Source organism: Muscardinus avellanarius, assembly GCF_963383645.1.
Source record: "Muscardinus avellanarius genome assembly, chromosome: 6".
In the NCBI taxonomy this organism is placed as follows: domain Eukaryota; kingdom Metazoa; phylum Chordata; class Mammalia; order Rodentia; family Gliridae; genus Muscardinus; species Muscardinus avellanarius.
The window spans coordinates 117711170-117727986 of NC_137791.1; the positions used below are offsets into that span (position 1 = coordinate 117711170).

Here is a 16817-nt window from a genome sequence, read left to right on the forward strand (position 1 = left end):
TCTATTAAACAAGGAGGCCACCTGTCCTGCCCATCTCAAAAAAGTACTGCTAATATGACACTGCATAAATGCTTCCTAAACCATGATGTTAGAATCACATATAATGGGGTTATCTGAGGACAAGAACAATTTACCTTTTATCTCCCTGATATAGCACAGTACTTGACCTTTACAGATCACTCAAACAGGTTTCTAGAGCACAACCATCTTCTGAAGAGTACATGAGAGTGACTGCAGCTCTAAACTCTTGGAGGAATTCCAGCAGGACAAACACTGGAGTGTTCACAGAAAAATAATACATTATTATAAAAAATTTGTTAGATATAAAAATTGGTTACTTTTTTGGTGAGAATATTTACAATCCATATACCCTTAGCAAATTCACAGCATTACTAACTATAGTCACTGGCTGTACATTAGATCTTCAAAGTTAAGTTATCTTACAACTAAAGGTTTGTGCCTCTGACATGTAAGGTAATAAATGTGGAGCTGCTTGAAGTGATCAATTCAAAGTGTATACATAATCCAGTCTTCATGTTATACACCTTACATATAATTTTTGATGTTCAACTGTAACCCAATAAGCATTCTTTTAAAAAGAAATGAAAAAAATTAGGAAAGCCAAGAACTTTAATACAAGATAAATTCTAAAGTGAGTCACTAAGTACATTTTAAAATAGAAAATATTATTTTAAATATTGAAATATTCCAACTATATTATTTCTAGAGAATAAAAATACCAAAAGAATTACTTAACTCTAAACAAAGAGGAAGAAATAAAAAACACATCTAAGTGTGTATGTCATGTTACTGGAAAATAAGTTGTACAATATGAAAAGATTTAAAATGATGAACTAAAAGGAAACAGATATAAGCTTCACTTATATTGTGCATTGTCTTGGCACAACACTTAATAACAATTTAATAACAACTTGTTGAGGAAAAAAGACACAGATAGCAGTCATCAGGATAGAAAGCGTACTATGACAAGCCATATGGTGAGGGTGATTGTATTTTCCACTGGCCTCGGACAGGCCTCATTTACTCCTGTTGTCTTGGTGCACCCTCTTTCACTCTCAAAAGTATCCCCATTTGGATGATGAATTGCATCATCAGTCTAACTATAATGACCATAATACAAAGTTAATAGTATTAATGTTACAGTAAATCACAATTTTATTTATTTCATTTGTGAAATGGCAATAAACAAGGTTCTGTACCCGCCCAAATTCAGACATCTTTTAGAAGCTGAGACAATATGTGAAGTGTGATAAATCCTCAAATAAATATGTTATGTAAATGTAATGCCATGCTGTGATCCTGAAAAGGCTCAGGGAGGGTGGAGAGGGGAGGAAAGGAGAGGAGCAGGACTGGCAGTACAGTCAGGCTAGAACCAAGAAGAGAAGTCCAGATGCACAGTCCTGATTCACACTCCTACTCTTCTGCCCCCTTCCAGTCTGTAACAATGCTGGGTATGAAATGCTTGTTAAAGTAAATGAAAAATTAATGGGATAGAAATGAAAAATAATTTAATAAAAATATAACTACCATGTAGTCTTACTAAGGAAAGTCAGAAGAATTTGAGGGAGGTAGCTAATAAAAGATTTACTAGTTAAAGCAGGTGTTAACTCCGAAGAAGGAAAAATAGGTACTAAGTTGAATGTTTCAATGCGCAACACCATAAAATGATTTAGATTTTTTTCTTTATACACAGATCTCATACTATAGGCCACTTTCCCAATTAATTAGTAGGCTGTATTTAAAAGGTTTTTAAAAGTAACTTAAAGCACATCATTCCACAGAAACTATATTATGATATTTAAGTTCTTAATTCACCAGAAAAGCCTACTTAAGTTCATATGCAACTGAACTATAAACCACAAAAGGTGCTTCTCAAATGGTCTATTAAAGTAGTAGAACTGACTCTAATAACTCAAAATTGAAGGGTTTAAGGAGATAGTCTAGATGGTTAAAAAAAAATAGCTGGGTAAGGGAATGTCCTCTGGTTTCTACAGTGGTTGATTTTAAGGACAAGCAGATACATGAGTAAAAACATTCCAGGAGAATCAGTTCTTTCCAAAGCCATAAACAGATAACTCAATAGCAGATGGTAAACCAACTGGAAAAGCAAGAAATTGTGGAGGAAGTCCAGTAAGTACGTGCTCTAATTGTTAAGGTTAAGATATAAGAGCCTGGGTACTCAACTAAATAAATGTGGACAAAGAGTGGGAATTTCATAATTTAAATAAAAGTATTTTAGGTAAACAATGAGAAATTTTCTTAAGCCCTGTCACAAAAATGTGCACAATGGCTCATAACTATCTAGGATACAGAACCATCTTCAACAAAAGCAAAGAATCCTTCCCTAGAAATATATAAACATAATTCCACTTTACTGTAATTGCATGTCTGTGATTTCTTGCAGAACAAATGAAGAACTTTATAATGTGGAATTTGGCAAAAGTAAAATCACCAAGTACAGGAGCAGAAAGCAATGTCTTATAGGGCCATTATAAAAAATGTTAGAAAGCATAATGCAAAAAAAAAAAAAAAAAACCAGATGATTTACTAAGCTACAAAGAGTAAAATGTAAACTACTTTTTCATGAATTCAATCATAATAAAATGAGGTTGTAAATATACTATGTACTCATAAAAGGTCAAAATAAAGAGCTTCTTGCTACTACAAATGTCCTGAAGTTTAATCAAGTGACTCTCAAACTTTATCAAACATCAGAAACACTCAGAGGACTTATTAAAAGAGATTGCTGAGCTGGGCGTGGTGATGTAATCCCCACGCTTGGGAGGCGGAAGACAGGAGGATCGCCCAGGTTCAAAGCCAGCCGTGAGGGCTTAAGAGACCCTGTTTCCAAAATTAAAAAAGAGGTCTGGGAGTATAGCCCAGAGGCAGAAGGGCTTCCAGGAACCCCAGTACCACAAAATAAATAAATAAATAAATAAATAAATAAATAAATAAATAAATAAATAAACAAACAAACAAACAAACAAGAGATTGCTGGGCCAGACAGAGTGGTACATGCCTGTAAATCCAAGAACTTGGGAGGCTGAGACAGAAGGATCAGGATTGCAGGTTCGCAGCCAGGTTTAGCTATTTAGTGAGGCCCTCCAAATCTTAGGAGACTCTGTTTCAAATTAAAGAATAAAAAATAGAGCTAGGGGTCTAGCTCAGAAGTAGAATGCCCCTAGGTTCAATCCCCAATACCAAGAGAGAGGAGGCCGGGGGAGAGATTGAGATTGCTGGATCCCACACCCAGTTTCTGATTCAGCAAGATTAGGGCAGGTCTCCATCATTTACATCTAACAAGTTTTCATGCAAAGCGAATGCTGCTTATACAGAGAGTATACTTTGACTTATTCCTTAGAACAATTTCTTCCAACTATGGCAACTCCCTTTTCATCTACTTCTCCTTTGAGGCCTGAGAACTGGTTCCAATGACCTTTGCCTTTCCTTACTAAATAAGTTAAATGCAGAGTATTAAACCACTTTTCTACCTTGCTTCCAAACATATATACAGCCCCCATGTCATTCTCGATGCTTTAAAATGCAGGTAAATACAGGTGACCAGAAAAGGGGTAACGAAAATAGCAAATATTTGGCATTTGACCTATTTTGATGAGTAGCTGAAAAATCAAAATACCTTTAGCATATGTTGAGATTATTTCTATCTATGCTAACAGTCTTTTTTTAAGGTGCTGTAAGCCAAGCATGGTAGTGCACACCTATAATTCAAGTACCTGGGAGGCTGAGACAGAAAGACTACAGGTTTGAGGCCAAGGTTTGCAACTTAGTGAGGCTCTCAGCAACTTAGTAAGATCCTATTTCAAAATTAAAAATTAAAATAGGGCTGAAAAAAAGATTAACCATATGCAGAAAAATTGAAAAAAATAATTTTAAAAACACAATATCTTACTTATAACAGGAGTTTAAATACAGGCAAAATCCTGCCCAATGCCTACTTTTGCAAATGAAGTTTTACTGAAACACCACCATACCCATTAATTCATGCACAGCCTATGGCTGCTTTCATACAGTAGCAAAACTGAGTAGGTACATCAGAAGCCATATGACCCACAAAACCTAAAACATTTACTTCCTATATTAGTTTCCTAGGATTGCCATAACAAAGTCCAACAAGCTAGAGGGCTCAAAATGACAGATCAAGAAGTTAAAAATTAAAAATCACAGTGTCAGCAGGGCCTTGCTCACTTGAAGGCTCTATGGGAAAATCTGCTCCATGATTCTCTCTTAACTTTTGGTGCCACCAGCAATCCTTGGCATTCCTTGACTTCCAATTACATAACTCCAGTCTCAACTCCAATGGCACAAGCTTGTCTTCTTTGCTGCATCTGTGGTATTCTCCTCCAGTAATGTTGGATTAAGGGTCTTATCCTATTCAACTAATGACATCTATTGACCCTATTTCTAAATTCTGAAGTACTTCAGGTTAGGATTTCAACATATTTTATTTGGAAGACACATTTCGGTTTGTTGTTTGGTCCTTTACAGAAAATATTTGCCAGCTCTTAATTTAGAAGAATAAGAATTAAGGAAAGGTAGGTCCTGAAGTGCCACTGAAGAGTGAAATAAGACAATGGGATTTTGCTTTAAACATGTTATATTTAAATCAAAATCCTCTCCTAAAACATCAGGCTGAAAGCAATAAATAAAGAGCAGGAATACAGATTGGCTTAGACATGGAAGAATGAGGAGTAACAAGAAGGAGATGAGCATTCTCAATGTAAATGTTTTCTACAACAGGTCAGGCAGGTCAGATGATCTTTACAAAATGCTGTTAGATAACAGTGTTATCAGATGGTGCTATGGCTATATAACATTAGATAATGTAGGAAGTAATGGAATTTACTATTACATAAACTAAAAAGAAGTTATCTTAACAATGAAAAATACAACAAAGAGGTTGAAGATGCCTGGAAAAGGACACAGGATTTGATTAGAATGAGACCATATCAAGTGAAGAAAACAAGTTCTATGAAGACACTAAGAGGGAAACTACATCAGGGGAAAGATGAGAATGCTTAAAAACTAAAGGTACCAATCAAGTATGAAGTTGATGACCTCCAATGAACCACATCACCTGGTTATCTATATCACATATAATCTTCTCCCACATAGCCATTTTGATAGTAGCAAGCACTGGCAAGCAGAGGCATGATAAGCACTTGCAATGGGAACTTGTCTTCCTGGAACACTACCACTTGGAAACAGCTGTCATGCTATAATAAAGCCTGAGCTACACTCCTGTTCCTAAGCAGAACCCAAAAAGAGATCATGATGAATAAGAGGCCATCTTAGAAAAAAAAAAAAAAAAAGAAGAAGAAAGGCCATCTTAAATATTCCAGCCTCTCAACTTGCAAATGAACACAAACTGCAACAGTGGCCTCAGCCCATACCTAAGGGAACAGAAAAACTACGCAGCTGAATCTAGTAAATCCACCGAATTTCAAGGAAAAATAAACTGTTGTTTTGAGCCACTGCATTTTGAGATGGTTTATAAAACAGCAACATATAACTGAAGCAGAATAGGATATATGTTTGAGAACTCTACAAATGCAAGACTGAAATTTTGTATTAAACTTGGAAGACTTTATACAAACAGAAGGAGAGATTATGTAAACAAAAAGATAAAATTAAAATGTAAAAAGAAAAATCCTAAAGAAGATGATCAAGTTGAATAATATGAGAAATAAAAGGCAAATTTTAAATTAAACAGTCACTGTTATATTAAAAAAGAAAAAGAAAAAGAAAAGTTCCACCTACTTCATCACTTTCATCTACTTCAATCCCACCATCTTTGTCATCATCCATTTGTTTATGTATTGTCTGAAGAGCTTCCAGACTAAATCTATCTTCTTCTGTAAAGCATGGTGGACTCAGTGACATACAAGGATCTGAAATAGAATGAAGGACAGTTACTAATACACCACACCAAAACACAGACTATAGTCAGTGTAATTTGAAAGGAAAAAAACAACAAAATTAAACTTCAAACCAAGTCAGACTAAGAAATTTTAAAATATCTAGCAGAGTGATCTTCATGGCAAAAATATATTATATGAACACAACTAACTAATCTAGATACTCTAAATATTCTAAAATAAATCTAGATTATCTAAACTAATGCAGATACTCTAGATACTCTAAAAATAAAATAATCTAATAACAATTACCTAATTGATATTAGACAAATGCAAACAGGAGTAACATCAGTATTAACTTAAATTTTCTAGAGTCTTCTACATACACACACACACACACACACACACACACACGCACACAAACACCTTAAGTTCAACAAGAAAAATAAGTTATTGAATTTTTTAAAATCTTGTTCATCATCTTTTCCTTAATATACATGTATTGGTTAAACTTCTTCCTAAGAAATATGTGTGAATCCTCATATTCTAGTTGTCAAAAACTAGTAAGTAGGGGTCATATAAGATTTTTCAAAGGCCTAAACTCAGACTGATGAAAATTAACTCCTGTTTATTTAACTAGTAAATAATCTCTATACCAAAATGCTACAGTACAGCCAAAGCTCCACTTACACTCTAACTGGCCAGTGGACTAACAAACTCCAGGAACTCTGCTGCTATTGTAATAGGTCACTGAAATAGTATCTTTCTAAAATGTCATAAAAATCACTTGTATTTCTAGAAAGAATAATTCCTTAAAAGTGGTTAGCATGGAGAAGGACTGCCATAGCCTGGTTAATCTCATCAATAGTTCAAAGTCTAGTATATCATTATGGCCTTATTATAAATTAATTGTTATCAGTTAATTGTAGAAAACTCACTGTTGTTCGCTCTCAGTTATCTCATCTCTAAAATACGTCAAGTAAACTAGAAGTTTACTAAGGTCTATTGCTGACATAAAAGCCTAAGAATATCTAATTTGATGCTGAGAAATTTTGTGAGAGGCCAGCACTTGAGACAAAGAAATAATCTCACTTTATAAAATACTTTGCAAATTTAACATTGTTATAGTTTTAATTCAAAATATAACTTGATTTAGGGCAAAAATGGAAGAGATTAACTCTATGAAAGTGGAAAATGGGCTTGGAGGTATAGCTCAGTGGTTGAGGATTTGCCTAACATACAGAAGTCCATCCCCAGGCCAAAAAAAAAAAAAAGTAAAAGATAAAAAGACACACTTATAAGTTATGTGACATGTGACATGTGTGTGCGTGTGCGCATACAAATATTTAAAACCATATCAAGCCGGGCGTGGTGGCACACGCTTGTAATCCCCGCGCTTGGGAGGCAGAAACAGGAGGATTGCGCAGGTTCGAAGCCAGCCGCGCGTGCTGGCTTAGGAGACCGTTTCCAAATAAAAATGGAAAAATAGGTATGGGAGTGTAGCCCGGAGGTAGAAGGGCTTCCAGGAACCCCAGTACCACCAAAAAATAAATAAATAAATAAATAAATAAATAAATAAATAAATAAATAAATAAAACCATATCAAGCTGGGCATGGTGGTGCATGCTATTAATACCAGCATCTGGAAGGCTGAGACAGGAGGATCCAGGTTCGTGGCCAGCTCCAGCTACTCAGTGAGGCCCTCCACAACTTAGTGAGACTCTGTTTCAAAATAAATAATAAAAAATAGAGCTGGGGGTGAAGCTCGAAGGGATGGCCCTGGGTTTCATCCCTAGTACTGGAAAAAAAGTTAATTTAAAAAATAATAAAACGCCAGGCGTGGTGGCGCACACTTGTAATCCCCATGCTTGGGAGGCAGAGACAGGAGGATTGCGCAGGTTCGAATGTAGCCACGCTGGCTTAAGAAACCCTGTTTCCAAATAAAAATATAAAAACAGGTCTGGGAGTATAGCCCAGAGGTAGAAGGGTTTCCAGGAACCCCAGTACCACCAAAAATAAAATAAAATAATAATAATAATAATACATGATCAAGATTGCTAAAATCTAAGAGCATATAGGCATTAATGGTCAATTATGCTCCCTAATTCACAAAATAACCAGAACCTGACATGGTTATGCTTCAAATTCATTCGTGATTATTTTGATAGATACAAAGTAAAAGATAAGCTCTCAAGCACAAATACAGTTAAAGAAGAGCTATATTAACATTTAATTGCTTTAATTTAGACTTAATTTATATATATCTTATTTTGTTAATAAACGTACAAAATAAACATGTTTATTGCTACTGGAATATAAGGAATAGGTCAGTATCACTGTAAACAAATAAATTATATTTTCATACCATAAGAAGAGTCAACAGTGAGGGCTGTCCAACCTTTAGAAAGCTTTAGGAGAAAATTAGGAGCAACATGTACCCTGTAAAAATTCATGTAAATATAAAACTAGAGCCAGGGGTGGTGGAGCATGCCTGTAATTCTAGTATATTAGAGGCTGAAACACAAGGATTGCAGGTTAGAAGCCAGCCTCAGAAACTTAGCTATACCCTTAAGCATCTTACTGAGTTTGTATTTCAAAATAAAATAGAAAAGGGTAGGTGAGTGTAGCTCAGAGGTAAAATGACCCTGGGTTCAATTTCTAGTACCAAAATAAAATAAAATGGGTGCTACGGTTAGATAATGTCCCTGAAGATGTCAAGTTCTAATGTTCAGAGTTTACTTAAGATATAAAGGTTCCAATTTTTTCAGTGGATAAATCCATTGTAATGGCTTCACTGGGTGGTAACTTAGATGAGGGGTGTGACGAGAGAAGGTAGATCCCTAGGGGTATGGCCTTGGGGACTGTGCTTTTGCTTCTGAATCTTTTGCCTGTTTGCATTCTAGCTTCTGGCCTCCACGTGGTGAAACAAGAACCCATCCACTCTCCCTGTTTCCTACAGACCCTAAATCCATAAAGAAACTCCAATATCCCCACAAAACTGCAAGCAAATAAATCTTCTAGGTGGTGTGATCAGTTGTTTGGGATTTTAGCAGTGAAAATGTTGACCAAGGTAAAAACTGGTACCAGAGAAGTGGAGTCACTGCTAGCTACATATCGAAGTCTCACCATGTGTTTCTTGAGTCTTTGGAAATGGTTTGTGAGAGAAAGTTTGAAGGGCTGGAAAGCCTACAGAAAGGCAGTTAGTAGATATTGTGCTTAGGTGAGTTCAGAGGGCAAAAAAGACTTGATAGAAAAACAGAGTAAAGGCCAGACATGTTACATTCTGGTAAATAACTTATATGCATTTGCCTATGTCCTGAAACTTGGTGTAAGGCTGAATTTAAATATGGACTGACTAAAATAGCAGAAGAAATTTCAAAATAGCAAAGTATCCATAGTGCATTGAAAATACTGATGTCTGGCAAGCATAAAGAAGTCAAATAACAACAAATGCTGGCGAGGATGTGGGGAAAGTGGAACTGTTTTACACTGTTGGTGGAAGTGCAAACTAGTTCAGCCACTATGGCGATCAGTGTGGAGATTCCTTAGAAAACTGGGAATGGATCCACCATATGATCCTGTTGCAGTGAAATGTAATATGTTGCAGTGAAATGTGTTCGGTGTGTGAGGGGAGAAGTAATTCCCCCACCACAACCACACAAACAGAAAAACAGGAAAAAACTGCGGGTTCTTGTCCTGAGCTAAGGAAAAATATACATAGCTTGGACAGTTGCTGAAGATTTAAAGAAGTTTATTAGAAAGAAATACAGAAAATAGAAATACAGCCCCATGCCAGAGTGGCATGGAGGGGTGACTCGAATGAATACACCAAAGGGATCACACGTGGACTCAACCTTTTTTATACCCATGACCTCTATCTTGTTCACATAATCCTGAAGTAGTAAATGTCCCTGTAAGGTACCTCCCCTTAACCCTGTAAGGTACCTCCCCCAGCCAGGTGTGGCAAGGTGTCTCCTTTCATGAAGGTTGACCCCTCCTACCATCTTAGCTAGCTTATCTAATCATGTAGATCTGTCTTTAGATAGAGAAAGGCCTAGTTCTCCTCTCCTATTAACTTGCTAATTACATTTAGCTAAGTCAATCTAAGTTTCAATAGCTGTTTGCTTCCTGACCAAAGCCTAGCCTTTCTCCAGGTCTGCAACCATTTTGTTACAATTATTTTTGAAATATATTAATAATCAGAGCTTTCTCAAATCTTCCTAGGCCATTCCCAATACTGGCACAATCCAGCTATACCACTCCTAGGTATCTTTTCAAAGGAGTTGAAATCAGAGAACTACAGAAATGTATGCATACCCATGTTCATAGAAGCATAATTCATAATAGCCAAAATACAGAACCAACCTAGGTGTCCATCGACAGATGAATGAATTGCAAAATTATAGGAAATACACACAATAAAATTCTACTCAGCAATAAAGAACAAAATCATGTCATTCACAAGAAGATGGAAAGACCTGAAGAACATTATGTTAAGTGAGATCAGCCAAGTGCAGAAAGAGAAGGGACATGTTTTCTCTGATATGCCCAAACTAGGGAGTGTTAGGGATACCAGACGGACTCCCAATAATGGAGGGGAAACTTCAGCAAAGCTAGAAAGTAAGGGTAGGGGAGGAAGAAGGCTGCCGTTGATTAATGGAGGAGCTACATTCGAATATGTGTATAAGTGTGAATGCAGCATGGTCAACCTGGACACTCATTGTTGGGAGGGGAAGGGGGAAGCTAGGGGGGAGGGCACCAAGCACCGTGTGAATGTATGTCATTGCCAATATGATCCACATTATGATCTGAAACTATAGTGCACCCAAAAAAATAAAAATAAAACCTTAAAAAAAGAACATTGGTGTCTGTGTTCAGCGAATCATACACAGAATCTCAAAAGAAAGCAGAGAGACTTTATAAATGTGTAGTTTATAGCCAGAAGGAATGTGTAAAGCTGAGGCCCAGAGAGCTGGTGCTGTGAAAGAAAGTAAGCTGGCTGAAGGGAGACCAACTGTTTTGCATAGGAACAAAGAAAAAATTGGGTCACGGCAGTTCAAGCCCACGTGTGGAACCACAGACACAAAGACCCCGTGGTGGCAGCTATGATTAAAAAGGGTCTGGCAGCAGCCAAATTAAGACCGGCTCAGCTCAGCAGCACCCAGAACGGAGACAGCCCAGCCGCAGCTAGGGCTGAGGAAGGCCCAGCTACAGTGGCCAAGACTAAGGCAAGCCCAGCAGCAGATAGAAGATATGACTGAAAATGGCCCAGCAGCACTGATTGAAAAGGGTATATATATATATATATACCTTTCCTGCTGGTGGTCAATTTAGGCACTCATGTCATGCTGGCTCTGATGGAAAAGGGAAGCCATAGTAGTTTTCCCCTCCCCAGGTTTCAAAGGAGGCCTGGAAAGCCAGGCAACATGTGGCAGGGTCAGAATTCTGTAAGCAGGCCCAAATAGGGCAAATTGTGATGCTGTCAGAATGAAGCCAAGGCTGGGGGGGGGGGGGACCTTCATGGACTTCCAGCCTCCAGATTTATGAGAAATTGATTTTTTTTTTTTTTTTTGGTGGTACTGGGGTTCCTGAAACCCTTCTACCTCCAAGCTACACTCTCAGACCTATATTTTTTATATTTTTATTTGGAAACAGGGTCTCCTAAGCCAGCGCGGCTGGCTTCGAACCTGCGCGATCCTCCTGTCTCTGCCTCTCAAGCGCGGGGATTACAAGCATGCGCCACCACCCCTGGCGAGAAATTGATTTCTATTGTTTATATACTACCCAGTCTATGGTATTCTGTTGTAGCAGCATGAAACAGGCTAAGACATCGGTGGTTATGGGAATATGGAGAAAAAGCAGCTAATTCAGACTGGGAAAGAGACATCAGTAAATATTTTACAGAGAAAAATTTTAAAAATTTTAAGTGACATTTATGTCATATATACAAATATGTATAAAAATATATAATATATAAAATGACATGTATTAAAATAGACAAGAAAAATTCAAAGAACTTTAAGTGACTTACATATATGTACACGCATACATATATAAACATACACATATACAGAGAGGAGGACTGGCTAGGAGCTAGAGATAGAGCTCAGTGGTAACGCACTTGCCCAGCACTTGCCCAGCCTGAGGTTCCCAAGTTCTACACTACTCAAAAAGATCAGGTAGAAGACTGAGAAGAGTCACCATCTCTAAAAACTTTCTTCCACGTTACAAAATTTAGAATTTTATCCAAATGACCACAGGAAGTTGCTAAGTGATTCCGAGGAGGGAACACAAACAACCACACTCATCACAGAAAGCTCACTCCAGTGACAGTGGGGACAGAAGGAATGGAGGCAAGGCTGAGAGATGCAGCAGTGGAAACCGACAGGCACCCTGGGAGCACTCAACCAACATGAGTCCAGGAACGGAGAAAGTAATGATGAAGACAGCTCTGGGGTCTGTTGTGTCCAGACCGAAGCAACAGAAAGAAAGAAGCTGAAGATACAGCCAAGACTGATCCATTTTTCCACAGGGAATTTTCTTTTGTTGTTGTTGGGGGGGGGGGGGCTGGTACAAGGGATGGTACAAGGTTTCTACCTCCAAACCACACCAGCAGCCTTTTGAATTTTCTATATTCCCCCCCCCCCCCCCGTGGTACTGGGGATGGAACCCAGGGGTATTTTACCTCTGAGCTACACCTCAGGCCAATTTTTTATTGTTTATTTTGAAACAGGGTCTCACTAAATTGCAGAGGGCCTCACTAAGTAGCTGGGACTGGCTACGAACCCGGATCTTCCTGTCTCAGCCTCCCAAGTACTGGAATTACAAGAATGCACCACCACACCTGGCTCTGTATTTTGTATTTTGAAACAGGGTCTCACTAAGTTGCTGAGAGTATCAGCTTAGTCTCTGAGGCTGGCCTAGAACCTTCAATCCTCCTGTCTAAGTTTCCAAGTACTAAGATTAAAAGCACGTGCCACAGCTTCCAGCAATGAATTCCAAAATGTATTACCTATTCTAATGTCTTCTGTTTATCCATTTTTCTCAGATGTTTCCCTTCTATGTTTAATTAAGCAAAGGTGATACTTTTAACTCAGATTAGCTGATTACTAATCTATCTTTCTTTCTTTCTTTCCTTCTTTCTTTCTTTTTGGTGGTACTGGGGGTGGAACCCAGAGGCTCTTCTACCTCCAGGCTATATTCCCAGGCCTATTTTATATTTTATTTGGAAACAGGGTCTCACTAAGTTGCTGAGAGCCTCACTAAGTAGCTGAGGCTGCCTTCGAACCTATGCGATCCTCCTGTCTCAGCCTCCGGCTTCCTTATATTTCTTTTAAAACATACAGCCTGTCATAGAAGATTTATACCTATAATGAATTAACTGATAAAATACCAAAACTGCTCTCCTTTTCTCCTCTGCTGGTATTTCGACCTAAAATCTGATAATGCACATCACGCACTCCATATCTAGAACAGATTTCTCATCTGAACAGAATTCACTCGTTTATTTAAACATGATCTGAAGTGGCTGTTATGTGTCAGGCCTTGTGCTTGGTGCTGGGTACACAACACAACAACTAAGACAAACGCCACCCCCTCAGTACCCTCACCCTGTGTAAACTACGACACAGCAATATAAATCGTTTTAGCTTTATATGGTGAGCATTCTTCTCTTTTCTCAGAATTGACAGCTACACTGTCCACTGTCGAAAAGAAATCATCTATAACTGAATAAAGTTTGGCCAAAATCGATAATCAACGCTATTAAATTCCACCTTGTTTTCCTGTACTCAAAGCTAAACCATCACGCAAGTCTGATTCCACAGAAATAAACTTAAATGAATTAAAATGATTTCACCTGTAAGAAATATCAACTATGTCCCCCAAACAACCCTATTATGTGTGTATATATACATATAATTAAATCGCAATGCTACTTTATATACATAATTTAATCTCTACAATCCTATGTGGGGCAAGTTTTATCCCCATTTTTAAGATAAGAAAATAAGACGCATGAGTAACTTAAGGTAATACCCCCAAAAAGGACCCTCAAAGCTCTAAAGTAATGCTTAACTGTCAGCAGAACCAAGAAGCATAAACATGTCCTATGGAAAGAGATCACCACACATTTCCTCAATGAAATTCACAATCTAGAACACATACCTGTATTTTCTACCCCTTTTCCTTTTGATAATGTATCTACACTTCAATTTATACTTCCCTTAAATAAACCATTTTAATAAATACATATTATGTAACTTTACCTTAAACTTGACTGTATTAAGTTGGGGTGTGGGTGCAGAACTGAGAATTAAACCTAAAGGCATTCTACCTCCAAGCCACAACTCCAGGACTTTTTTACTTTTTTTTAAATTTTGAAACAGGGTCTTGCTAAGTTGCTAAGGGACACACTAAGTTACTGTGGGTGGCTTTAAACCTGTGATACTCCTGTTTCAGCCTCCTGTAAGTACTTAAATTACAGGCATGTGGCATTGTGCCCAACTTGTGCTAATTTTTTTATTCTCAATATCTACCACAATGACTGACATATTTGTTGGTTTAAATTATATTAGGAGCCAAATAAATTAAGCCCTAATTACAAGTCATTTACCTAATAAATAAATAAATATCATGCTATAAATTAGAAGCTTGGTAAACAAAATGTAAAAAATTAAATAAATAAAAGCTAACTATGACAGATGTGATGACAATGTAATAATACACAAGGGTGGGAGAACTAAGGAAGTAGACATGTTTACATGCAAAGTAAGAATATCTTCAGGGAGAAAGTGATAATTACATTGGTACTTGAAATATGAGTAAGTGTTTTCCAGGAAGACATGCAAAGGCAATGGCATAAGATAATCGTTTTTACGCTGACAAAATAATGATGCTAATGATTACCAACTATGGAGTGTCTGGATTACAAAAATACTGCTGTGGTTTGAATCTGGAGTGTCCCCCCAAAGCTCCTGTCATGTACTGAAAGCTTGGTCCCCTATGCAGCAGTGTGCAGAGGTGAGGTTTTTGGCAAGTGACTGAACTGCAAGGGCTCTAACTTTAACAGTGAATTAGTCCACGTGATGGATTAACCATTTAAATAAGATGGGTACGGTGGCACTGTAATCCCAGTACTTAAAAGGCTAAGACAGGAAGATGGCAAGTTCAAGGCTAGACTCAGCAACTTAGCAAGACCCTGTTTCAATAAAAATAAAAAACAATAATAATAAAAAGGGCTGAGAATATAGATCAGAGATAGAATGTCCCTGAATTCAATTCCCAATTACAATTACACACGCATACACTTGAGTGGATTACTGGGAGCTCGTGGGAACTGTAGACAGGTGGAGCATGTTTCAATCAAGCAGGTCATCGGGAGTGTGCCCTCGGAAAGTGCATCTTGTCCCTAGACCTCCCCATCCTCTCTCCACCACCCCTCTCTGCTTCCCAGCAGCCCTGAGCTGAGCAGCCCTCCTCTCTGCCAAGCCCTGCTGCCATGAGGTTCCGAAACCATGAACCCAAGTAAGTCTCTCTTCCCCTAAGTTGTTTTTCAGGTATTTGTTACAGCAACAAAAAAAAGCTATCATAAATCATGTAAGTAATGAATTATACATTTCATTCTGCCTATAGAATAGGTATTATTTTCATTTCATGAGATAATTGAGAAAAAACAGTGAGGGCTCAATTAAAAAGACATCTATAGATTATTCTAGATAAAAAAGGAAAACTATTAAATAAATTACTCACCGAAAGACCCTACCTGCAGTTTCCTCTGCCGGCAAAGCTCTTTCTAGCAAATACATTCCTGGATGGTTAACTACTTTCATTTCTCCTTAGAGGCCCTCTTACTTCCTTATCTAAAAGAGCCTCGCCCTTTACTCTCTGCTGCTTTACTTTTCCTGACAGCATATGGCACACGGCACTCACTGCATTACATACTTCTTCCTTTGCTCACTAACTCCTGAACTCTAAGGCATGCATGAGATCACAGACTTTGTGTTGATTATTCCTCTCTCCCTGGTGCCTACAATCGTATCTGACACACAAAAAGTACTCCAAAAAGTTTGCTTATTGAATTACTTGCCTAGTTGAATTTTAAATGTATTTGGAAAAAACTTTCAAGAAATTGCTTAGAAAACTAAACACAGAACCTGCAATATTCTTTGCCTCTTTATAACAAAGCTATATCTAGTCAGTAGAAATTGAGTAACATTATACTCCTGCTTATAACTATTCAATGTTCCCTCTAAAGTAATAATCTATTAATTATTATTATTACTGTTAAAACACTTACTGACCAAAATACACAATGTACTGAGGTAGGAAACTCACTCAGACCCTTAAAAGTATTATTAGAAATTTAGACTTAAGATGGGAAAAGGTCAGAATTCCCCCAACCCCTCCCCTTAGGTACCTGCCAGTCATACAAGGAGCTGTTTCCTAGGCAACCAAGAGTTAAGGCCCAGGAACTCCCCCTAATGCAAAGAGAGAGTATACAGGCCAAGGAAGAGGGCAGGAGAGGGCTGGGAGATAGTATGTAACTTAACCGCCTTTCCTGCTTTCTGTATTTTGCTTATGCCAGGTGGAATAAATCTCGCCCTTAGCCCTCCCCTTTCCAATGTGGGAGGTCAAGGGCATAAGAATCATGTGAGCCTTTTATATGATGCTCAGTCTCACAACCACTGTAAACTGAGCCATTTACCAGTAAATAAAATTATCTGTCTCTGATTCTAGCCTTCAGAAATCCTTTCACAGGGACCAGGATGGAAACTGAGGGTTCTGCCAACAGTACTATGCAAAAATAGCCAAGAGGGACTTTATAATGTGTGTGTGTGTGGGGGGGGGGGGTACTGGGGGTGGAACCCAGGGGCTTTTCTAACTCCAGGCTATACTCCCAGACCTATTTTTTATATTTTA

At 37.8% G+C, this 16817-nt stretch overlaps 1 protein-coding gene across 2 annotated transcripts in view; it reads right to left on the reverse strand.

Annotated features, from left to right (window-relative positions):
- Positions 1 to 16817, reverse strand: part of STIM2 (stromal interaction molecule 2) — a gene marked incomplete at its 3' end in the record, with an annotated part of 138816 nt that overhangs the window by 73480 nt on the left and 48519 nt on the right. For both annotated transcript variants that reach the window (XM_080697781.1, XM_080697780.1), the window contains exon 2: positions 5800 to 5930. In XM_080697781.1, coding sequence (XP_080553907.1) covers positions 5800 to 5930 — 131 coding nt within the window. The remainder of the gene's footprint in view (positions 1 to 5799; positions 5931 to 16817) is intronic.